At 46.1% G+C, this 26,019-nt stretch overlaps 1 protein-coding gene across 7 annotated transcripts in view; it reads right to left on the bottom strand.

The window, feature by feature from the left end:
- Clec16a (C-type lectin domain containing 16A) overlaps positions 1-26,019 on the bottom strand; it is a 224,081-nt gene that overhangs the window by 125,948 nt on the left and 72,114 nt on the right. For all 7 annotated transcript variants that reach the window (XM_038325851.2, XM_038325854.2, XM_038325852.2 and 4 more), the window contains exons 11-16: positions 22,049-22,181; positions 17,508-17,608; positions 7,304-7,426; positions 4,111-4,220; positions 3,181-3,225; positions 707-757 (exon numbers count right to left, since the gene is read on the bottom strand). In XM_038325851.2, the coding sequence (XP_038181779.1) occupies positions 707-757; positions 3,181-3,225; positions 4,111-4,220; positions 7,304-7,426; positions 17,508-17,608; positions 22,049-22,181 (563 nt within the window). The remainder of the gene's footprint in view (positions 1-706; positions 758-3,180; positions 3,226-4,110; positions 4,221-7,303; positions 7,427-17,507; positions 17,609-22,048; positions 22,182-26,019) is intronic.

Below are 26,019 nucleotides of genomic sequence, written 5' to 3'. Positions count from 1 at the left end.
GTCACTTATATTTAGCTCTAAAATAAACTCTCACTTATTCTCTTTAAGATGAGAACTGCAATTTGTGTCAGATTTAATTATACATCATGTTCTTCATCCTAGCAGGAGTCAGTCTTCACTAAAAGGACACCTCTCTTTGACTGATGCCCAGGTGACCCTAGCCACCTTACAGACACAATGCTGTTGCCTCCTGCAGCACTGAAGCAGCACTAAGGGCCTGTCCCTTCTCACAGGGAAGAGGCTGTTTTCCTAAGGACCAGTGGAGAACTGACATCATTTGCAGGGCCTAGGGTGAGTAACTTTAGTATTTCTGGAGAATGTTAAACATTGTTTAGGACATGCCATGAATACTGGAGTAAAACAAGCAAAAACCAGGAAGCAGGGAAAAGTGGAAATTTGTACTTTTTCATGTGGGCTAGCATGAGGTTTGCTGCTGGGTAATCCACATCTGGCCAGGGCAGCTCAGAGGTATGTGCCCCACTGTACAGATAACAACCAGGCTCAAAATGTAAGTATCCTGTACAAGGGCACAGAGTTAGGAAGCAATCAAAGCAGACATCTCAGGGGTATGGGAATGAATATAATCTAAAGTTTTAGTGGTGGTGGTGATCAAATCTACCTCACTATCAGTCTTTGCCACTTGATCAGCAAATTTGGCAGCACAAAGGTACACACTAACCTCCATATGTTCTGGCCCTGTACTTACTGTCATGCTCCTGTACTCATCCTCAAACATGTCCAAAAAAATCTCTTCTCCCTGCAAGGAAAAGAAGGGAGTGAAGAGAAGTTTACTACCACCCCCCATGCACACAGTACTCCAAATGCTGCACTTGGCTTTTGAGGCCATCTGTTTTCCATTACAAGTTCTTATAAATCACCAGAAAGTAAAATACACACATGAACGTGAGTACACATGCGTAGATGAAAGGCCAAATATCAAATTGCACTGCTCAACATTCTCCTCCTCTTTGAAAGCACACTGAGCAAGAGTTCTTCTGTCAGATCACTTAGAGCACAACAAAAATGACACAATGTATAATTAAAACAGAGACAAGATTAATATTTCAAGTGCTTAACATAATTTCCTTCTCCAGAATGGTTGGAAACGGGGGAAATGCTGGTTAAGGGACCATGTTAAACATGTGAGGCCAATTCACTTCTAAGGGGAAGGACATAACTACCAATACTTAGCACTAAGATTATATTGCTTGCTCCATTTGTTTTTGAGGAAAGTCTTGAAGTTTGGTTGTTAGGGCCCAGGACTCCATCTTGGACAAAATTCAGCCCCTCCTGTTTTACTGTGAGAATGGATGGCAAAGTTGTTATGTGTCAGAAAAGGACAGGCTGGAGCCCATGTCTGTCAGGCCAAACCCTGTGAAGGCAAATTAATGCACAGAAAAGGCACGGCCCCCCGAGTCTGCCAGTCAGTAGGGGCTTGGGAGACTGCTACTGTCCTTAAGAGTCAGAACCATTGTGTCTCTCTGGGACCCGAATAAAATGCAAATGCAGCTCCTTTTCTGTTTGGGACCAGGAAGTAGCTTCTGAGAAATGGCTACCCTGTGCCTTTTTATGTTTACAACCTCAACATTTCCAATAGATAGACAGACTTAGAGCAGTTCTACTGGGAAGAAGCCCAAAGAATAGGGCAGTCCCAGGTTTCTTCTTTCTTCTGGGCTGACTAGAGAGGCTCACTGGATTCTTGATTAAAAGCCAAGTGTGGTTCTCTGAAGGGCAGCTGGGATTTCCTCCCGAGTGTGGTGGCCCACAGTGGTGCCCCTTTGTCTGGCACGTCTACAACTACAGCTGATCAGGTCACCTGGTCCTGCCAAGGCAGAGCTCTAGATTACAGGACCTGGCTTTAGTGCCATTAGCTGACAACAGTGAGGGCAGCAGGAAAGTGAGACAGTGCTGCCACTTCCCCTCTCAGGAGCTCCGGAGCTTTGTTCAGAGAAAGCAGGGCCAGGATTTATAGAAACCAAAAGATGAGCTCACTAGGGTGACTAGGATGACTAGCCATGTGCATGAACCCACTACAGCTGAACATCGGAGTTCTCCATGTGAGGATGTAGAGGGCATAGGCGTGGAGGGGGTGGGGGGAGCGGACCCTCACTACACACCCATCTTGGTGTGTTTCTGAAAGGACTGTTGCTGATGGTGTTTTCTCATAGCAGCCCAACTCTGCTAAGGCCCAAGCTAAACTGTTAAAGCTTGATATCCAAGCAATCACTTGAGCCGGGCAGTGGTGGCGCACGCCTTTAATCCCAGCACTCGGGAGGCAGAGGCAGGTGGATCTGTGAGTTCGGGGGCAGCCTGGGCTACAGAGCAAGTTCCAGGACAGGCTCTAAAGCTACACAGAAAAACCCTGTCTGGAAAAAAAAACCTAAATAAATAAGTAAATAAAAAATAACCCCCCCAAAACAAACAGAAAAACCTCCCCCCAAAATAACAAAACCCAAACCACAAAGCAATCATTTGGAACCTGAAGGTAATGTCTTTAAATCCTTCAGATCCTAAAGGTCATCTTACTAAACTCAAGATAATTCTGCAGACGCTTGCATGAGGATTCTTAGCGTGCATGTTTACACATACATTACACACATATATAAGTAATAAAATCATGCATTACACATGTATACAAGTAATAAAATCATAGTAGTTTTCTAAGTATTAGGATACATAACTCACAAACCTATGACTTTGTCATACACATACATCTCACAAATTACAGTAAATTCACGAGTATATGATAACCAAATTGCCATAAACTAGAAGTCCTCAAAATTTTTATTGTTCTTATAACAAAACATAAAATGTTTAGAGGCCACAGCTCTGGAGACTACGAAATTGAGCATGTGTGCTCAATATTCATAGGTGTAAAAAAGAACTGAAGGGCTGACAAAATGGCTCAGCAGGTAAAAGTGCTTGCAGTAAAACCTGATGACCCTAAGTTTGGTGTCCAGATTCCACATTGGAAGGAGTATAACAGCTCCTCAAAGTTCTCTTCTAACCTCTATATATACACCTTAGGATGCACATATGCACATACTTATAAGTGAATTCATGTGTGCACACACACACACACACACACACACACTGAAGATTGCGTATAGGACTAGACCCCACCATCCTATACTTCATGAGAGATACCCCAGGCTACTGTTTCCCTGTGCTGCCAAGTACCTTATAGAAATGCCGTACAAGGTGGACACTCTCTTCTCTTGCGCCCTGTTGAAAAAGAAGGAAGATGTAAGGGACACATATCTGAGGGGAAGCGGTGGGTGACTTAGTTAAGCAGGGGAATAGGTTACTGAACACAGCTTTGTCTCTGCTTTAATAAAACACATTACTTCACAAACATGTGCATATATACGTGGGAGTGGGTCAGAAACCCTCAGCTGTTCTTTTTCACCTCTGCACTCCCTACATTTTCTTTCTTCTTTATCCAAGACAGGGTTTCTCTGTGTAACAGTCTTGGCTGTCCTGGAACTCACTATGTAGACCAGGCTGGTCTCAAATTAACAGATCCACCTGCCTCTGCCTTCCAGGTACTGGGATTGAAGGCGTGTGCTACCTCTGCCCGGCTCCTACATTTTCTAAAACTAATGAAAGGGAACAAAAAAATGATAAAAGATACTGAGAACCTAGTAAATGTTCTAAATTTTGGCGTGCGCGCGCGTGCACATACACACACACACACATACACACACACACGCCCACAAGTACACACATACACACACACACGCCCACAAGTGCACACACACACACAAAACAATAAACCAAACCAAACTAAAACAAAAACACCCAACATGGCAGGTGAATACGTTTCTACATGTATAAAAGCTTTGTCGCATAAAAGGAACATATGAAAACTTCTGGAGCTGATCCAGAAGTGGATTATTCCAAAAGAGGCTACTTCAACACAAGAACGTGGTCTGGGTGGAGGGAGGCATCTCTGGACATGTGTAGGATCTTGGGAGTCGCAAGTGTCTCAGACCCAGCTTCTCTAAACTATGCAAGGGAGGCTGTGGAACAGGCAGTGCCAGCAGCCTCGTAAATGATCTCCTCAGCTGAGGGACAGCATAGGAAGGGAAGGGGAAGGCACGGACTCACCTCCAGACAGGCCAGATGCACATCCTTGATGACGCAGCTGGAGCTGGTCAGCACTTGCTGCTTTAGGAGCAGGCAGCTCAGCTCCAGTGTGGCCAACCGAATCCTGCCATCTGCAGAGCACACCAGCATCAGCCCAGTACCCCAGAGCCCAGTGCTCACCCCAGGTATAAGAGGTCAGCCCAGTACCCCAGAGCCCACTGCCCATCCCCGATACAAGGCTCTCATTTTCCTTTTTTGAGGGTATTCATCACCTGAAAGACAGACTTGCTCAAGGCCTCTTGTGTCCAGGGGAGACCAGAGGGAGCTACACATGTCAACATGTGTAAGTTACAAGCCAACATGCCCTGTTAAGCCTTTATCTCCCATCTGTCCTGAAGTCCCTTTATCAGCTGAACAAGGGAAGATGTGAGAAGGTGGGAGGCTGTGCTGTAGCTGTGCCTGTCCAGCATGTTTTCCACTCCAGGTATGGGTTCAAAACCAACAGCCCACTTTGGATCATGTAACTCAGTGGAGTTGAGCTTTCTCTCCCTTCTAGAATGAGTACATCACCTGTTAGGTCTCAACCTCAGGACAAGTCTCACTCAGCACTCCTCACCCCACCCTTTACCTAAACCTCTCCCTCCCAGGGGCGGGGCTTCTCCCCCCACCCCCCAGCCCCATCCCTATATAACAGCCATTTTGGCTAAGCTGGTCTTTTGGTCCAGGCCACCTTTCTTGGTCAGCAGCCTCCTCTCTTACTCTCCCTCCCCTTCTCTCCTCTTACGATCTGGTTTAGTTTGCTGTCCATGTTCAGCCCGGACCTTCTGCTGCATTCTCTCTTGAATCTACCCCCACCCCAAAAATTCCTTGTGCTTTAGGATAGTCAAGAAATAAAAATCCTCCCCCTTTTTATTTCACATTTTCATTTACCATCCAAGCTTGTGTGCCCAAGGTGCTCCTGTCCCTGCTCAAAAGGATCAGGTAGCAACAAGCAAAAGAGCCCAGTAAAACCAACGAGGCTCAATTTTACAAGAAAAAGTGCTGGGCACAGGCTCTCCATGTGCTGGGGTGTGGCAAGGACAGGAACACTACTGGGGCCTGGATGGATGGGTATGATAACCAGCACTAGTCACCTCCCTTCCCTTACTGACACTGTCCCTCCCACATGGCTTGAGCACACTGCGTGTCTGTAGAGATCTCCTCTTGGGGGTGTTTTCACAGCACCAGGCTCCAGGCCTAGCATAGCATGAAGCTCATCACAACTTGGTCACAGTTAACAGAAACCGAACCCAGACCAGCTTAAACTATATAAGCAGAAACTGAGAGACAAACAAACACACCACAATGGCTAACTTACAAAATCTGTTAGGGTAATGGGGGAAGGGAGGGACTGACTTCAAGTACAGCTGAGGCCAGGGTCTCAAATAATGTTTTCAGGACTCTATGCTATGTTCTGGGTTGCTACTGGAAGCCATCTCTTTCCTCCTAGGGAAGACACCCATCACCCAGCGCAAGGCCAAACTACTGTTAAGCAAACTGTCCCATGGGTCTTTGCACTTTATCTAAGGAAAGGTATAGGTGTAATAGTAGAAAGAGGGAGCAGAGAACCTCTGGGCCTTGTTCCTGAGGTCTAAGACCCTGGAGCCCAAGCACACACTCCCCAGGGACATACCCCAAACACCAGCCCTTTTGCTAATAATACCCTGAGGAGCTGTTGAAATAGATGAGAAGAAAAATTTGTTCTTAGTTATATACATGCAAAGCAGGTCTTGCTTAGCATGACAAAAGCTCAGGGAAAGTGGTCCCTACTTACTAATGCAGCCCCAACCCACCTCCTCCAGACATTCCATCCCCTCTCCATCCTGAGGTCTATGTGCCTACTCCCTCTGCTGGTCAGCAAGCTCCTGCCTTCACAAGTGCAGGTCAAAGAGCAGACCCTATTGGCCACAGCACAGCTCCCCTCAGTGCCCTAACCCATATGGCTCCCACTGCATCCTGCAAAGCTTGCTCCTGACTCCAGCCCCAGGAAAAGGCTCTGCCTCCTTTAAGTGGAGCTCTCAGCAATAACTGACCCCAAGGAGTACCCAATGTCTTGAGTTACACCCTGTGTCCCTTTTCCTCTTATTCAGGGTCCTGGGTTATCTCTTTTTCTTTGCTACCACTAGGTATGAACAGTGTCTCAAAGGCTCAACCCACGACATCCCTCTTTCTTCATCTAGACCTTTACAGACCATGCATGTTGTTCCCCAGTGCTAACTTTGTCCTGACCTCTGAGTGTAAGACCCCATCTCCACAGTCTACAGCTTTAGGTATTTGAAGACCATCAGTTGTGGCTCTTAGCTGGTATGTAGGATACAATCAGAAAGCATCTATTCTGTGAATAACTGCTATGATACCTTTTGTCACCCTGAGGCCACTGATTTGGCTTTCCAGGTCCTTCTCCCACTTGGTAGCATAGCCACATAGTGCTCCAGTCACCACTTGACCAACTCTGGTTGACCTGGTCCAGGCTTTCCACACCAGGCTGCTCTAACCATACTCTTCCCCGGTGGGGCAAGCAGGTGGCCAGATTGTCCCCCATGCATTCACTCATTCTAGTAACCTTTCTCCTGTCTCTGTAGAGAACTTGCCATGCAACCATAGACATTCCAGGCCAAGAAACTCTGTGCTGTAGAAGTCCTGTGCAACCTGAGATATTTAGCAGTGTCCTGGACTTCTAGCCACTAGAGGCCAGGAACATTCTTAGTCATTCATCTTAAAATGTCTGCAGTCATAGTCACATATATCCTGGAGGAAAAATTACCCTAGTTGGAAAAGCCGTGCCTAGAGCTTTATTCCACTCTGTAATTGCCTTAGTAGTCTGGCTGCAGATGGGAGCTGGGTCAAACCACTGGAGACACTGGGCACAAGAGTGTACTCTCACCCAACCCTTCAAATGGGTTGCCCTCACTCTGAGTCACAGCCTACTTCATTCTCACAGTATGGTCTCGGGCTTCCCAGAGAGGAGGGTCCCAGCCATGACAAAAGCAGCAGAGTAAGGCTGGTGTAGAGAGAGAAAAGAGAGAGGGAGCTACAACCAAGGGTAGGGACAACCCCAGCAATAAAAGACAAATGCTGATGGCTAGGGGAAAAAGAAAGGGCTGAAATTTCTCCACATCCAGAACCTAGGGCTCATGATACCTGGCTAGGGATCTAGCCCCTAAGACAGGGGTACCTGGTTGGGCAGCATTGTTCATGATTCTGATGAGTCTCTCAGCTAGCAGATGGTTGTAGGTGGTTTTCTCAACTGCACTTGGCACCGGGAGCTGGATTCGCTCCAGTTTTTCAGGATCCATGCCTAGAATGGAGAAAGAAGAGAAACAGCCATTGGCAAAGCTGCCTCAGTGAGCATCTTCTTCCTAAAACCTCAACATCAGCCTGTGTTTCTTCTCTGTAAAGTAAGGCCTGGTCACTGACTTCTGTCTGGGTTCTATGTACACTGAACATGCATAGATATAGCAAAACATACACTTTCTGGTGGTGGGGAGATGGCTCTGCTGGTAAAGTGCTTACTGAACTGGTATCAGGGCCCAAGCTCAATTCCCAGAAGCCATGGACAGTATGTGGCACATACTGTAATTCTAGTACTGGGGAAATACTTGGGGCTCACTGGCCAGAGAGCCTAGCCCAGTTGGTGAACTCCAGGCCAGTGAGAGACCTTGTCACAAAAAACAAAGGGGGTGGTGCCTAAGGAAGACCCAAGGTTGGCTCCTAGCCTCTCAACACATGCATATGCTCACACACATGCACACAAATGCGTGCATGTGCACAAAATTATACAAACCATATATTTTCTATTGCCATTTGTGAAGGGGGGCATCATCTTGGTGTGATAATTAACAGTAACTACGAAAGCCAGATGGAACAGTGTTCTCACATTCTAGCCAATGACTGTTGGAGCCCAAGGCCTACTCCATCTCTATTAGAAGCAAGGGCTGGCAAGCGCTTAGCAGACACCAATGGTGGCATCTCTGATAGATGAGGCAGAAGCAAAAAGGAACAGCTTTCCCACAGAGCAACTCATTGCTGTTCTCTACCACATCTGTATGCCACATAGGGGCAGCCCTCTGCTGGGCACTTTCTAGCCCTGCAGACACAGACCCAGAGAAACAGAGATGAGACATATGAGGCTCCAACAACCACAACCTTAAGCTCTCACTGGTGAGCTCAAAGAGCTGAGTGGAATGCCCAACACATGCTGGTGGCAGGCTCTGAGCTGAGTGGGGATGCCAGCCCTGCCCTCTGAGGAATAGATCAGCAGAGAGGAGCTGGGTTAAACCTTTAGCATAGGTAGGTGCACAAATAATAACATTCATAAAGCATATCTACCACTAAGACACAAAGAAATTTTTCCCTCTCAGGGTAAATGAATAGTATTTATTAAAAGACAAAAGAAAGGGTGGGGTGGAGGGTAGCTAAGGAAAGGGAATGGGCAAGTCTGTAGCCATAGGCCATGATATTATTTTTCCTAAAGAACTGCCAGGAACTGAGATGGCAGGAAGACCTGCCAGCGCTGCTACAATGGTACAGGCCCGAGGCAGCGCTCTGTTGACTCCTCTCATCTGACACAGTGCTTGAGAAATACTTGCAGATATAAACACAGCGCTTGACCCAAGCAAGGAGACCCCTGTGGATTGTTTATGCCTGAAGCGTAGTTTTTCCTGTTATTCTAGTTGGGGGAGGTGGTACTTCTCAGAACTCTTGAAATGTGGTCCCTTGAGTACCAGGTGAGGCTTTATCTAGAACCTTGACAAACAGTGGAGGTGACATAGCTGGTTCCCGAGGAACCCCTGCTCTGTGGGTGCACAGTACTGGTGCCTTAAAGCAGTATTCTGCTTTGTTGAAATGACTTGGGCAGGAAACAATGGCCTGAGGGTTGTTGCGTAGGACTCTCTCACACCCATAGTGTGGCTCTGGAGGTGAACATGTAGGTTCTGCATTTTGTTGATGCCAACTGTCCAACTTGGAAGAACTCTGGCGTACATGGCAAAAATGGCAACCCAATCTTTTTGGCCTTTACTTTCCCAGAGGTATCACTCCTGTCCCAATATCTCTTCTTCCATCCATTTGAGGGGTGGGACACACAGGGCAGGACTGCTGCTCTGTGGCTCTGAGCAAAACTCTGGCTGCCCTTCCTCCCTAGCACACTATACCATCAGCTCCTCCAGCCCACAGAGGACAATAACAGGGCCAGAGGTGGAGCCTCCTAGAGTATAGGCAAGCTGGAGCCAGAGCTTGAGTTTCCATAGGGAGGCCCTTTGTTTTTTTCCTGGGATTCCTCTAGCTTTCCTTAGACTTTCTGGAACTCGAAGAGATCTGGGGCAAAATCTTACAGAGACAGGAAGAAATCCCTCTGAGGTCGTTTTGTTCTTTCTTGGCCATCTGTCAGGGGAGGATCCCAGAGCCCTGAAGCCCCCACTCTGGTCCACACAGTAGAGCAACCGTGCCTTTAGTGAAGAAATTGAGGCTCAGTGTGATGCTTCATGCTTTCTCAAGGTCATAGAGCATGCAGAAGACACAGTGGGGCCACCTTTAGATGACTCCAGAGGTGACTGAAATCCAGTTAGGGAGGGGTAGTGGCACCATTCATATGGGAAGCTCACTATGAAAGCCACATTAAAGGGCTGTGCATTCCAGGGCTCAGCAACAGTCACCACCTCCAACCAACCAAAAGCTCAAGCTCTACGGGCGAAGATAGAATTTTCTGGAGGAAGGGTAGGATCTTATTATAAAGACAGTCTTCCTAGTGCCTGCACAAGAAAAATAATGAATAAAAAATAAGTCTTCATAAAGTGAGCTCAAAAAAATGCTTATCCAAGGCCACAAAGGTAACAAGAAATCTGGAGCCAACTCTATCTTCTGTCTTTCTGGCCCATATCACAAGATCCCTGCTCATTAGTTCTTCCCTCTTCCTGCCCAAAGTATGTGTGCCATGCTATTTATCAGAGTTCTCAACACAAAATCCTCTGGGTTAGATCTTAATGGAGTTAACATTATTATTTTTGTAAAAGGTCTCAAAAAAAAAAAAAGTCTCACATGTACCCTCAGACCGACCTAAACCTCTCTATGAGGCCCAGGCTGGTCCCTCTCCACCTTCCTGAACATAGTAAGAATTACAGTTATGTGTCACCACACCCACTGCATTAATTCATTTTATTGTTTGAAATTTTTAATTATATTTATTTATGGGGACATAGGTAGGGCGGGCAGAGGACAATCTATGAGAGTTGGTTCTCTCCCTCTACTATGTGGGTTCCTGGGGATCAAATTTAGGTTGTTAAGTACCTTCATTTGTTGAGTCACCTTGTCAGATTTAATTTTAATCAAATATGGCCCGCTACAAACAAAACAAAAACACAACTAAAGAAACAAAAAGGTTCTACACTATGACAACTGAATAGAAGAAAAAGTTATCACAGAAGCAGCTGGAGAAAACAAGAGCCTGAGCAGTTTGTGAGCTGAGGACAGTTTGACCATACGCCAGGGGACAGATTTTTGCATTCTGTGACAAGGACTGCATCATCACTACCATCACTCTTTGGAAGCAGGTATAGAGAAGCACTTGATTTGGGTTTTTTTAACTACCTGACTAAAAGAAAATACTGGCTGATAGTGGTGAAGAAATAAGGTGAAGTCCATTTGACTAGATGGAATTAGAGATGTGGGTATGTCTGGGAGGGTGTTTCCATGGAGGCTGAACAGAGCACACAGACCCCTCCTCAAAAGCATCACTCTGCTTCCAGACTGAGGATACAATGTGACTTGCTGTTTCATGCTCCAGCCACAGTGGACTGCATCCCCCTAAAACATGACCCAACATGACAGGGACATGTATGTAAAAGGTAAGAGCAATAGATGTGACACGTATGCACCATAGTTTTCAGTTACAGAAAGGCAGGTTCTATGTCAAACATGCTACACCTTCATTTTGCTCTGTCTGAAATAAGCCTCAGGAATAATATATTGTCCTATGTGCTCAAATCTCAAGTGTCTTAAAAAAATTTCCAATGAAACCCTCACACGCAGCATACAGCCAATTGAGATCTACCTCCCGGCAGGTCATCTGCTTCCTCATTCCCTTCCTGCCAATGGTCAGGATGGAGGTGGGGGTAGAGGGACTTGAGTTCATAGCCTAGGCTGGTCCAAAGAGTCCATATTGCTGCAGATGTCACTTCAAAGAACTAATTCAAAGAATCCAGAAGAGAAAGGGAAGGCATGGCTCCACACTGCAGCTAGTGACTAAACCTCCCTCCCAACTCTGATTTCTGGATTCTTCCTTCTTAGCTGCAGTGCTTACTCATGTCAAGGTTGTAAGACACCCTTAGCAAAGATATTAAAGGAAGCCATGGAGACCTGACCCAAGACTAGATGGAAGCAGGTAAACATATCTACTAGTTTTCTGTTTCTTGTGACCCCCAGGTTCTCCCAAGATGTACCCTGTAGGCATTCCCAGAGCTGGAACACTTTAGGTCAACTATGCTGAGAGCCCAGCAGATGTTAAGTCAGTTTCCAATGTGCTTCCCATGCTGAGAACTGCATTCTGGCAACTGCAGTCTGGGTGGTGCTTGCTGGTTCTCATCCCTAGAACTTCGTCACCTACTTTCTAGCTTTCCCATACCTCTTGTGTTATTCCAGGAACTTCTCAACAAAACAAAACAAACCCCAAAGTCCAAGCGCCTCCTGGGTAAGCAGCTGGGGCTGGGGAGAACAATGAGCAAACTGGAAAGGCTTAGGCAAACAGAGCTGCTCTGCACACAGACTTGACCAAAAGCGCAGACACTAACCAGAATTCATTATGTGGCCGGCTGAATCATGACACTGCCTTCTTCGTCAGGCAACCTTCCCTTCCCACTGTGGGCTGCTCATTTCAGGGCAGTATCTCATCTATTAAGATTGACCGGAAGGTCTGAGCTCACATTTGATTTTCTATTAACAAAGCTTTTAGGCTGAAATTGTCTTATAAGGGAAAAATATCTACTAAGAAGAGAATATCTTGTTCGGGACCTGCTTCAGGGGAAAGGATATGGAGAAGAGAAGCTGGAATCAAGTGTAGATAACCAGAAAGCCAGCCAATCAAACAGCTACCATTCAAAGTCACCCAAGGCAGCCCCTGTGCTCAATGGCCAGGCTGGCACACCAAGTGTAGTAGCTTCTCTAACCAGTAGCTTCCCCAAAGAACTGGCCTCGGGTGTCAAACTTGAGCTTTTCCCATTTCTCTTTAATTTGCCTCTGTAAATGGTCCATTTCCACTGGCTTTGAACATTATTTGCCACAGAGAAAAAGGAGTCAGAAGTCAGTCATCATCCAGATCTCTCCCATCCACATCAAAAGGAAGACCTATTCCCAGCCTTGAGCCTCTCCTGTCTTCCCTTAGTGACTGACTTGAACCAATTGTACTTGAACCAACTGTAGGAGTCACCACCAACTCATCCTCCTGCTGGGCCTAAACCCTTCAAATCAAATTCCAATGTTCAGTCTATCAGCATCTCCAGTTCTGACTCCCAAGCCTGTCACGGCTCTCCCAGCTCCATTTCAGCAGCCTGAAAGGTCTCCACTGCTTCCCAGAGAATTGTTCAGCTTCTCTCTAGCAGTGCACTCCCCACCCTGAATAATCTGCTCCCACTAGCTGGAGGTTCCTCTGGAAACTTGCATCTGAAGATATTCTTTTTTTCTTGTTTTTTAAATTACTTATTTTATGTGTATGTGTGTTTTGCCTGCATATATGTCTTGCAATACATACATGCATTGTTAACAGATGGTTGCGAATCACCTTGTGAGTGCTGGGAATCAAACCTGGGACCTCTGGAAGAACAGTTGGTGCTCTTTAACCACAAAGCCATCTGCCCAGCCTCCCTAAGGCCATTTTCCTACCCCTAGAGAAGGGTTTCCCACTATACTTGGCTCCCCCACCAGCACTGCTAGGCCTCCATCCTATTCCTTGAATACGTATGTATTTCCCCACTGCAGGCCCTTTGCCTGAAGCAGTCTGCTTCATCCTTACAGAGCTAAAGCCAGCCTTGGTACTTTTCTGGCTCTGTTCTAAGCTGTCCTGTCCATAAGAAAATACTGTGGGACAATGGTCTTGTACCATGTAAAGACATGTCACTTGTATTGGTTTAATAAATCACTGACTGGCCAGTAGCCAGGCAGGACGTATAGGCAGGGCAACCAGAATAGAAGAATTCTGGGAAGAGGAAAGGCTGAGTCTGCAGTCATCACCCAGTTGCAGAGGAAGCAAGAGGAGAGTGCCTCACTGATAAAAGGTACCAAGCCACATGGCTAACACAGACAAGAATTATGGGATAATTTAAGATGTAAGAGTTAGTTAATAAGGAGCTTGAGCTAAAATCAGAAATGAAAAGGGGGACACAACAACAGACATGGAGGAAATCCAGAGAATCTTAGGTCATATTTCGAAAACCTGTGCTACACAAAATTGGAAAACAAAGGAAATGGACAATTTTCTGAATAAATATCACTTACCAAAATTAAATCAAAACCAGATAAGCAAATTAAACAGACCTATAACTGCTAAAAAAAAAAAGAATAGAAACAGTCATAAAAAGTCTCCCAACTAAAAAAGCCCAACACCAGATGGTTTCAGCATAGAATTCTACAAGATTTTTAATACCAATACTCTTCAAATTGTTCCATACAAGAGAAACAGAAGGAACACTGTCAAACTCTTTTTTTTTTTTTTTTTTTTTTTTGGTTTTTCGAGACAGGGTTTCTCTGTGGCTTTGGAGCCTGTCCTGGAACTAGCTCTTGTACACCAGGCTGGTCTCGAACTCACAGAAATCCGCCTGCCTCTGCCTCCCGAGTGCTGGGATTAAACTCTTTTTATGAGGCTACAATTACCCTGATACCCAAACCACAGAAAGATATTATTAAAAAAGAGAATTATAGAGCAATCTTACTCATGAACATTGATGTAAAAATACATTTGCTGATGATATGATAGTTTACATAAGTGGCCCCAAAAATGCTACCAAGCAACTTCTACAACTCATAAACATCATCAGTAATGTAGCAGGATACAAGATTAACTCAAAAAAAAAATCAGTAGCCCTCCTTTACACAGATGATAAATGGGCTGAAAAAGAAATCAGAGAAACAACACCCTTCACAATAGCCATAAATAGCATAAAATATCTAGGAGTAACTCTGACCAAACAATTGGAAGACTTGTATGACAAGAACTTTAAATCTTTGAAGAAAGAAACTGAAGAAGACACCAGAAAATGGAAAGATCTCCCTTGCTCTTGGCTAGGTAGAATTAACATAGTAAAAAATGGCAATCTTACCAAAAGTAATCTACTGATTCAATGCAATGCCCATCAAAATCCTAGCAAAATTCTTCAAAGACCTCAGAAGAATAATATTCAACTTAGATGGAAAAGCAAAAAACCCAGGATAGCCAAAACAATCCTGTTCAATAAAGGAACTTCTCGAGGCATCACAACCCCTGACTTCAAATTTTAATACAGAGCTATAGTACTGAACATTGGAGAAGGTGACTTCTGAGAGGAACCTCCATAGGTGGTGATTGGAAAAAGAGAAAACAGCCCGAAAGACTATGGGTGAGTTCAAGAAGGTGCAGATTCTCTGGAGAACAGGTGTTATGTTGGCACTAACTAGGGTGGCTCCTGGCTTCCAAAGAAGAGTCCCACACACAGGGCTGGGCCCTAGGACCAATATGTGCTATGACCAGCCAACACTGACTTGCTGTGGAATAATCCTTTTGTACACTGTGAAAATTTGTCACTTGGATTGGTTTAATAAAAAGCTGACTTGGACAGTATCTACACAGGAAGTATAGATGTGACAGCTAGACACAGAGGACTCTAAAAAGAAGGGGTCACCAGCCAGAGAGGAAGCAAGACATACTGGAGAGGTAAATGCCACGAGCCTCAGGACAGCACATAGCTTAACAGAAATGGGTTCATTTAAGTTGTAATAGCCACTTAGTAATAAGCCTGAGCTATTGGCCAAGCATTTATAATTAATATTTAGTCTCCATGTCAGTTAATTAGGAACTGGTGGGCAGGAAACAAAAGTCTACATTCCAGAGTCAGGCACAGCATCAAGCTGCAGACATCTGATTGACTAGGCAAAATTGGAGCCCTTGAGGGAAGGCTCATCAATACTTACTGTCAAGGTTTCTAACAGTCCTTTCCAGTCCTTCCCATCAGCTTCATGGCTCCTGTGAGGTGCCCCCGCCCAGCCTTCTCAAAGACTTTTTCTTTTGGTCTCCATGGAGGAGAGGTAGTTTCCATTGCTTATTCACAGAAACATGGTTGAGTTCAGGGAGGAGCATGAGAGGTGCCTCAAGATGACCTCTATCAGAGTTCTGTTGCTGCACATGAGTGTGACCCTGCTCCCAACCCCTGCCAAAGGTCTGAGAAGGGAGTTCTAGAAACCAAATCAAGGTGGTCTTGATAGTCTACAGAGCGGGTATGGGGGGGTAGAAGTTAAGGGAGAAATTGAATGTTCCTGAATAGCAAAGGACAGAGAGTCAAAGCAGTCTCACTGTAAGGGGTTCTATGGGGGGTGGACTACAATAAACAGCGATACCTGTGACCCTAGCAGGAGCTGATAATTGCAGACCTAAGATAATGACCATGACAGTAGGCCCACCCTCATTTTCTCTTTACTCCTGCCTTGGTTTCCATCTCCACGCCAGGCTTGAGCCAGCCCTGTACATGCCAGGAAGGGAGAACAGTCAAGTTGATGAGAAACTGTCAGGAACAAAGGAGGCAAAGTATCAATGGTCATGGCAGCTGCGACTCTGGACGACAATGTTAACAAAAACAGAATGGCAGGGAGTGTATATTTACGGGATGAATGCAGCCTGGCAAGGTGTGTTGGAACACTGGGCTGAGGCATCCAGCATGCCACCAGTAGGAACTGACTATAGAATTGGTCATGGAGTTGTCTGACTTCCCAGTAATGAATTCTAGGGTAGAGGCAGTGAGCGTGATGTTGGAGGGGCCCGTAGGGGAAGGAAGGAGACTGTATGTGTGGGAGGGGATCAGCAGGAATTGGAGCCTGCCATGCTCTTTAAAGTCTCAAGTTGTAAGACCGGGCTAGTACACATGGGGTTCTGGGTTCCATCTCTACCCTAAACCACAGGAGGAGGAAGAAGGGGAGCAAGAGAAGGAAGAGGTGGTGGTGGCTTGAGACCAGGTATTTAGCTTCATTTTAAGCAGAATGGTTTACACTGAGCAGAGCTGTTGAGAATATCCTTCTAGAGAAGAAACCCCGGAGGCTGCCTACTGTAGTTACTAAGAAGACAGAACCAGTTATGGCCCAGACATGCAGCAGGCATTTCCACACAGATGAGAAGCACTGTGTCAACCCTTGATGATAAGACAAGGGCAGACCCAGCAGCAAGCCACATGGACACCCACTGATGGCTACGGGTGCAGCTGGTTTTCTTCTTAACAGTTTCCTTAGAGGGCATGTGAGAAACTGATGCAGAGCTGTCTTGAAGAAGAAGGCTGGGGACAAAGCAGAGGGGAGGCATTTTCCACTACATATTTTTGTGCTGCAAACTGACTTAATTTGCATGACTAATGTTTAAGAATAATTTAAGAATAACTGAGATTTAGCTCTGCTTTGATGACTCTAGCCATAGGCTGTCTTAGCAAACAGCACTTAGTAAACATCTACTCCCAACAAGCTGAATATAAACCTCCTGCAATGTCACTTGACACCATGTGTCAATCTATGCCAGCTCCAGTTCTTGTGAATATTCTTGAGAAAAGTCTCCAAACTCGAGTGTGGGGAGCCAGGTGGGCCAACAGCAGAAGCTTTTCCCAGCACTGGGCACTGAGGGAGGAACTGGTGTATGCCAGTCAACTGTCAGTTCTGTTGGAACTGGGGCCTGGCCACACAGCCTGAGCAAGGGAAGCTGGAGAACCACCTCTCTTTAGAAAGGAAACCTACGCTTCCACCTAAGTCTATTTTAGCACTGAGCCCACGGTAAGAACATCATGTATTATAAATAGCAAAACCAAGGTTCCAATTCGACTGGTTTTGCTCTGATGTCAAAGTGGTCATTGGTCAGGTTAGTTGTAAAGCAGAGAGGGGTCTGTAGAAAGCCACAGTGGGAAGCTAGCCTCACTGGTTTAGACAGTCACACTTGAATTTCCCACCACCATGCCTGAGTCACCAATGCCTGTGGCTTCAGTCTGCAGAAAAACACCTGAGAAATTGTAATGTGGCTGAAGAAGAGCATTGTAGTAGTCACTTCAGAGGCCAAAAAGGAAACTCCTTCCCAAAGTACCCTCCCTCCCTCCTTCCTCCCCTCCTCCCCCTGTACCAGTCAACAGTGGAGCACTGTGTCAGACATTGAAGATGATGAGGAGCATGCCTACCTTTGTTATGAGACATGGCGTATAGGAGGCAGAGCACAAAGAGGGCATGGTAATCATCATCAGGGCTGTCCAGGGCATGGTATACCATATCCAGGAAGGGCCTGGAAAAGAGGAGAGGTCTATAATCCTCTGGACGCAGTGTACATTTTCCCTCTCTCACCTGACAGCAACAGCTGGTTTTGTTTCTTGTAGGTCTGGACTCTAAGGCCACTTGTGGTGAACACAGTATGTGCCTGGTGCAGAATCGGGCGCTGGGAACACAACCGTACAAATGAGAGATGGGCTCTGACCTTGGAAAGCGACCTTTTAGTCATTTGACATCACTCACTGGGTGTCTCAGATGCTGGAGCCGCTAGGTACAAGTGCCAGCCCTTCTGCACTCCCTTGCCAGCTGGCAGAGACAGCACAGGCACCATCATCACTTTAAAGGAAAGACGGAGAGAATAAAGAAGAAAACGAGATACTATAAGGGACCAATATCACTTGGCCGGGCACATGAGTAAGTTTAAAGGTACATTTATGGAGTCAGACTGCCTGGGTTCAGATGCTGATCTGGCTTCTACCTGCTAAAAACCCTCTGTTGAGTGCCGTAATTGTCCCACCTCCTCAACCACACAGAAGCATTCCAGCCAGAGGCTCACTGGAGGGTCTCGGCATAGGGTCATGCACTGCATTTGATTGTTATATTTAATATTTCAAGGACACTTCTCCATGATTTCATTTTGAGAGTGTCCTGATTCAGCAATTTCTTGGGCTAATATTCCTTGACTAGAAGAATTGATAGTGAGGTCTCTCACCTCCTGTGCTCTGTGAATAAGATATGAAGAGCTGCCATAACCTGGAAAATGCACATGCCAAAGGCTGTCCTTCTTAGTGTAGTGTCAAGCCTAGCAAGACTCTTCAGTAACAGACAACAGAATGAACACAGGGCAGGTCTGGGGCAGGAGACTCTGATACCATCTGAGGTTGCCCCACTCAATACCAGGCTGAGATCAAGAATGCCAAGTACTCCAGAGTGAACAAGGACATATTTAACGCCCAGAAGTCACATGGATATTCGCATGGACTACTTATGAGGGTGAAAATATGGCTGCTCAAAGCAGATCATTCACTGCAGAATCTTCCACACCATTTTGAACACTGTAGGCCTTTGATGGGACAGTGCGGAGATAGAGTGGAGGACCTTGAGCATGCTGGGCAAGTGCTCCACTAGAGTTATACTCCTAGCTCCTCATCTTAAGCCCTCAAATCCTGATGTATCAACACAAAATATTAAGCTGAAAAATGAAAATAAAGAACTAGTAAAAATGTATTTGTCGTGTTTCAAATAAACACATGACACACAAAAATTATAAGGGTTAGGGGAGATGGGGAAAAAAAAGTGAGAAGGGGAGGATGGAGAGAGCTTGGGAGAAATGGGACAGTTGAGATGGAGGAAGGGGGGATATGGGAGCAGAGAAATATATATCTTAATTAAGGGAGCCATTTGAGGGTTGCCAAGAGTCTTGACTCTAGAGGTGCTCCCAGGTGTCCATGGAGACGTCCCCAGCTAGATTCTTGGGCAGCTGAGGAGAGGGAGCCTGAAATGGCCCTATCCTAGCCATACTGATGAATATCTTGCATATCACCATAGAACCTTCATCTGGCGATGGATGAAGCTAGAGACAGAGACCCACATTGGAGCACTGGACTGAGCTCCCAAGGTCCAAATGAGGAGCAGAAGGAGGGAGAACATGAGCAAGGAAGTCAGGACCACGAGGGATGTGCCCACCCACTGAGATAGTGGGGCTGATCTAATGGGAGCTCACCAAGGCCACCTAAACTGGGACTGATATAGCATGTGATCAAATGGGACTCTGAACGTGGCAGACAAGGAGGACTGACTGAGAAGCCAAGGACAATGGCACTGGGTTTTGATCCTATTGCATGTACTGGCTTTGTGGGAGCCTAGTCTGTTTGGATGCTCACCTTCCTGGACCTGGATGGAGTGGGGAGGACCCTGGACTTCTCACAGGGCAGGGAACCTTGACTGCTTTTCGGACTGGAGAGGGAGGGGGAGGGAAATGGGAAGAGGTGGAAATTTTTAATTAAAAATAAATAAATTTAAATGAAAAAATTATAAGGAAAAACCTTAAAGTGAACATTGACATTCAGTCTCTATTTTCCAGAGCCCAGGATGGGGCTCCTCCATTCAGACCTGTCCACAAATCTACTGTGTGGAGATTTGGGTTTTGTGAGTTTTCTAGCAATAACTCTGCCAAAGTTGAGAGCAGTATAAATTATAATACATTTCTTGTAAACCAGCTGCTCACAATTTGGATTGTCTTTACACTTGGGAATAATACAAATAACCAAGCTCCAAGGGCTGGGTGGGTGTGCTGTCTTTTAGGTACGAGATGGAGTATTATGAAGCTACTAAGCATGTGTTTACTAAAGGTAATGATGTGACAAAGATAGTGGGGTTTGATATTGGACAGCAAAAGGAGAAATAAAACATGACAGGCGTGAGCTAGAGAAGGGAAAATGCCCAGAAAAGTGGTCCTGAAAAAGTTGATAAAAAATAATCAAAACAGGAACAGCTGGGATCACCGACTCTCATTTCTTCTTTGCACTTCTAGAGTTTTCACATTTTTTAGAATGTGCATCATGATGTACATATCCTCAAAGGTTGCTGAGCTGGGCCTGTGGTACACACACCTTTAATCCCAGCACTCAGGAGGCAGGAGCAGGTGGAGGAGTTCTGTGGGTTTCAGGCCAGCCAGGAAGAACAATTTACTAAGACTGTCTCAAAACAAAACAAAAACAGCTTTTGTTTTTGTTTGCTTGCTTTTGGCGGGGGTGGGGGTGGGAGCGTCTAACTTGCTCCTGAGTGCAGGCAGGACACTATACAAGGAAATTCACAGTAGCTACAGATCTCTCTGTGGTGGAATAGATGTCAAGATTGAACTGATGCTTTGGGGAACAAATGGCCATCCTCCTTCACTTGCTCCCAGCCTCACTGCTAGGAGGTGGGTGCTAGGAATGCCGTCTCAGTCTCAGGGACACACAGAGAACTTGGTTCAGGCCTGTAGGCAGCTCACCTCCAGGCACTCAAGTCAGCTTCTGCTAAGCAGAAAGTGATGTGGTCACAGCAACCAGTTAGTCATCTAAGGTTAAAAAGAACCCAATCAACTCTAAGAAAACCCCTCTATTCCCTAAAATGCAGGAAAGAAGTCGTCAAGCCCAATAATTACACATAACACCCTGGTTTCCCTCTCCCTTTCACAAAGCTCTAGTGTCACTGTTTCAGGATTATGCTTCCACCCATGGATCCTAAAAACCTGCACATTACACAGGGTCACAGGGAAATGAGCAGCTAATATTCTGTAAGCACACAGATCTCATTTGCTTAAGCATTATCTACTGTTTGTCATTTGTGGTTTTTCCAATTCTAACTAATGCTAGGCCATGCTTCTAACCTGTCTCTTCTATGTTTAGAAGACATAGAATGACGTCCTTCATTTTCAGAGCTCAGGGGTTACATCTTGTTAAGCAAAATTGTGAAAGGCTTTACAGGTTACAACTGATAACCAATACTGTGTTAGTCAATGTTTTTCAGTTAATGAAATCAAAAACTGTTCTCTTATTCATCTGCTACAAATTAACCCTGTCTGTTAGCCTAACACTGCGCAAACAAAGAAAATAAGAACTGGTAATGAACATGGCTCTGCACGATACTGACCTACTTGATGGAGGGCTTGACCTCCATCGTCAGCACCACCCACACACCCACCAACCAACAAGATACAGAGAAAAAACTGAAAATAAGTGTGCTTCAATGCTTTAAACTAGGTTAACAAATGAGGTGTGCATGTGGAAGGAGTACATTCTTGGCCACATCTTGAGGTTTCAAGAAGTCAGTTTGCCCCAGGGAGACCAAAACCCCACATCAGTGTTACCTGCATTAACACTAACTAACACACTAAACTGCTGCTGAGGCCTGTGTAGTGTGGCTGCCTAATAGGTGAGTAAACAACCCTAAAATGAAGATGCTCTCCAGCAACTCACTGCAGGCTGTGGGAGCAGCCCTGTGCTATAGTTGATGAGCCTGAGAAAGACTGCAGAAAATAAGCAGAGCAAGATTCGAGATTCGTTCCACAAGCCACCCCTGAGGTGAGTGTCACGGTACTGGACCATGACAGGTGGCAGCAGTAGACTGCATTATGTGCCAAAGGTCTCAGAGATGTAGAGAAGCATAGCAATCAGGGACTGAGATGGGAACTTTATGCCTGGCTCTCAAGAGGGTCCTCCTGGGAATGGTCTCTATCCTTTAGATCCAGCCTAGCTGCCAAGTGTCCCAGTGGTGGTGTCCTGGCCTGGCCACCCTTCCAAAGGATGAGGGTGTAAGCATGTGTCAAGGGTCAGCTCTCTTCTCATGCCTCTGGGTGGCCAGAGGCTGGAGCAGAGGGAACAAGGGATCAGAGCAGCCATCTAGTGGGGCAGTAACCTCTTCCAAGGCTGACTGGCTGTCCAGTACCTCCCAAAAGTACCCTGCTGCCTACCTGCTCCACTGCATGCTCTCTGAGCCTGTGGCAGCACTCTTTTCCTCGTCCGTGGTGTTCTGCTCCCGCACTGAGGCCCCAGCAGTGGCCAGCTCTGACAGCTTGCTGCGCTCCATGATCACCATCTCAATCTCTGGAAGCAAACATGGAGTCAGGTGAGCTCAGCTGGCATCAATAACAGAAGCTCAGAAGCCTCCTCAAGGTCTAGAGCAAGCACGTGTAAAGCACCCCACACATGCAGAGCAAGTCTCAACAGTGGAAGTGACACCCGCAACATGCGAGCAGAAACTGTCTAGGCCAGGCCTCTCCGTCCATCTGAGTGAAACCAAGACACCAGCCCTGACTCGGACAAACATACAAGGAAGTTATTTGTTTTATTTCCTGATTTAAAAAGACACTTGATGCTGACTGTTACCACATTTCCTTTCCAAAGGGTGGGCAGCAGCTGAGAAGACAGAACATGTGGCTAGTGAGTCCTTACACTTTACACTCCAGAAACAGTTCTCACAGGACAGAGGCCATGTGTCCCCTTTCCAGTTACAACCTCTGGAAGGCAGAGGCAAGTTAGGACTCATTTTGGTTTTCCCAACTCTGGGAGAGCAACTTATAGCAACCTACTTAAATTGCAGTATACATTTTTATTTCCCCAAATATTAAGGACCACTGAACAGAAGAAAAACCTGGAAGTCAAGAGCGATGCTTTGCCCTTGTCACGCAGTAAGGACTTTCTCATCCCGCTGGTGCCCTGTCCTGGGGTCTCCACTGGCACATGCGGATCTCTCAGCTGGCCTCCGCTTCCTCTATCATCCTCATTTAGTTCCCACACAAACCAAGCGATATTAAGTGGACGTAAGCTCCCAATGCCTTCTCCTGACACTCAGGATGAAACCCAAAGGGTGCAGACCATGGCCTGACACCCCCTATGCCTGGCCCTGTCCACCTCTGATCTCACCCCCTGGCCTTCTCTGCTATGCTGGCTCCCCACTCTGGCCATATTAGGCTTATTGATGGCTGGCTCTCAAATGACCCACATTTCTCAGACATGGGTGTTACTCAGTAACATCTTCCAGTGCTCATCTCAAGGGTCACCCTTGGAGATGCTATGGTCACTCTCCTCGCCTGTTCTTTTCCTTAGTTCTTTTTAAGCCAGTACTGGTTACACTGTGAACTTGTTCAGATTTCACTCCCTTCCCCAATGTCCTTTTTGTTCTATGATCTCATTAGATCCAGTCACTGTGCTTAGGCTCTGCTGGGCCATCAGAGTTTTTCAGACTTTCCTCGTTTTTGATGAGCCTGACAGTGTATGGTGTCCTGGCCAGAAATTTTGCAAATTCCAGAATTGGAGTTTGTCAGATTTTCTCCCCCAACCATTAGGCTGGGGCTATGGGTTTTACTGAGGAAGACCACAATGGAAAGTATTCTTGTGACATCATAGCCTGCACACACACTGGCAACATAATCTGAAGACTGGGTGTCAGTCCTGTACTGGCCATGCTAGTACTAGGCTTCTTTATGGTCAAGTTATTCTCCTTCTTCTATACCATGTAAACTGGCCTATTCTTTTGTGCAATGAGGTTAAGTTTAAGAAAAAGAAGTGGGTCAGTTAACATTCTGTGGGATGAAGTCCCCACATAAAGTACTGTTGTTGCTGTTACTGTTAGCAGTGCAGGGGCCTTGGGCATATCTGAGGTTTTGGGCATGCTAGCAAAGCCCTTAGACCAGTGGTTCTCAACCTGTGGATCGCGACCCTTTGGGAGTTGAATGGTTCTTTCACAGGGGTCACCTTAGACCACAGGAAAACACAGAGATTTACATGTTATGGTTGGGGCCACTACAACATGAGGAACTGTACTGAAGGGTCGCAACATTAAGAAGGTTGAGAACCACTGTCTTAGATATTGAGCCACACCTCTCAACCCTATTTGCATAATTATCTGGAATTCTTCTCAAAAAAACGTGTCCTTTTTGCCCCTGACTTTTTTTCTGTTTCTCCTGACAGCATCTCTAATCACATGCAAGGACGTCCCCTTTGCTTTACTTGTTTAGTCCTGGCCATCCTCTACTCGGCCATGGGCTCCCCAGCATAGGGTGGATCTCTTGGATATGTGAATGGATCACTGCCTGCATCCATTATAACATGGGAAGCTTTGGTGTAGGCAGGAGCAGCAATGGGTTGTAGCAGCTGTGGCATGTAGAACTGTTGCTCACAAAGTTCTCTCGTGCGGAGATGTCTGACTTGCCCGCCCCCATCACACACATGTGCTCTCTTAGTGTACCCAGCCCCACAAGTTCCCTCTGGAGGCTCACTCTGGAGGAATCTAATCTGAAGCCAGATGCTAGATGAGAGTTTCCCACAAGGGGTCCCCATCACACAAGAAGGGACCAACAAGTAATCTTCAGGGGGTATGTGGACAAGCATTCTCTCTGGATTGTTTTGTACGCATCTTATAGATGTTGGGAGACAATTCTAGTCACATAAAAAGCCTATTCTTTTGTGCAGTGAGGCTAAGTTTAAGAAACAAAGAAGTGGGAGTTTACAGAAACCTACTGAGTGGACAACAGAACGGACAGTACTCGGTCATGGCTGAGCAGGGAGATGGCACCTACCCTGTATTAGGTGCCATCTCCTCCTTTCCTAGTTGTTCTTCCAGTTTCCTGCAGCCCCCAGCTTCTTCCTAGTCATCATTTCAGGTTTCTCCAGAGCGAGGTGCAAGGTGATTTGCTGTGGAGGTCTTTTTCCTACCCTTAAGTATCTATTTTGTTTGCTTTATATTGTATATAACATGGTGATGTGAATATCTATTATTTATAATAAATGTGTTTGTTCCTGGCAGATGCAGGCTTCTAGTTTGTTTGTATCTGTTTGTGTTTACTGATAAAGAATGTCACTAAGACATTGGAAGTCTCCCAAGCAATGGCACTGGCCTCTTCTTGGCTCTGGCCTCTAACTTCTGCCTGGTGATCCCACACCCAACTCGTGCATGCTGTGAGCTCACTTGCCCTGGCAGAGCTCCACCCTGCTTGGCTGACATGGTGGGAACACTGCTCCCAGGATTCCTCAAGTCCACAGAGCCAAGTTCTAGTGCTGAGTGTGAAGGACAAGCCAGCATATCACAGTAGTCCCCTTTCCAGACTTTGCACGTTCCTGGACACCACCAGGATTCTGGAGCAAGAGAAGAGTTCAAGACAGTCTAGTTCACTGCTTGTCAGCAATTTTCCAAGTTACTCAATAACTTTTTGCTTTTGGGAATACTGGGGATACAACCCAGGACCTTGTACATGTTAGGCAAACACTCTGCTACTGAGCCACATCTTCAGCCATCAAGATGAATCTGAAGGGACTTTCCCAGGCCATGCCCACATAGAGGCTAGGTGAGCACAGGGCTGTTCCAGGTAAAAGTGGGTAAATATCAACTGTCTGCCCATGGGGTCACTCAGGTACTCCAGGGGTCCCTTCCTAGAATTCTAGGACTTCAAAAACAAAACAAAACACTGGAGATCTGCTTGTTTGTTCCATCTGGCCAGTAAATCTGAGCAAAGAGAAACCCAGAAACACAACAGCTCTCTGTACAGCCAGAACATGCAGCAGCAGGTAGCACAGTTCCCGGTCCCCACCTGAGAATGTGGCAGTAGAAGCCATGAGTTGCTGGCTGGGTCACCCTGTGCTCCCAGCTATTCACCCAGCTCTGCTGAGTTCTCTCTGATTTGGCACCACCATGGAAGATGTTCTGCTCAGGTTAATATTTCCCAGATGACTATAGATTAGTTCTTTGGAAGTAAGAACAGGCCTTCCTCTTTTTGTAATCAACTTTATTCAGAAAACTTTTATAGTGTTCTCACCTGGGCTCCACCAGTTCCCTGTCCCCTATGAAATGGGAACAGGAGTGGTCTTGGGGGAAGAGAATCTCCTCAGTTTGTCACAGCCTTGAAATGGACTTCATAGCCATCTTTAAGAGGATACTAAAGAGGCT

The sequence above is a fragment of the Arvicola amphibius genome, chromosome 4 (assembly GCF_903992535.2).
Source record: "Arvicola amphibius chromosome 4, mArvAmp1.2, whole genome shotgun sequence".
Lineage (NCBI taxonomy): Eukaryota > Metazoa > Chordata > Mammalia > Rodentia > Cricetidae > Arvicola > Arvicola amphibius.
This window is presented reverse-complemented; position numbering and strand designations above follow the sequence as displayed.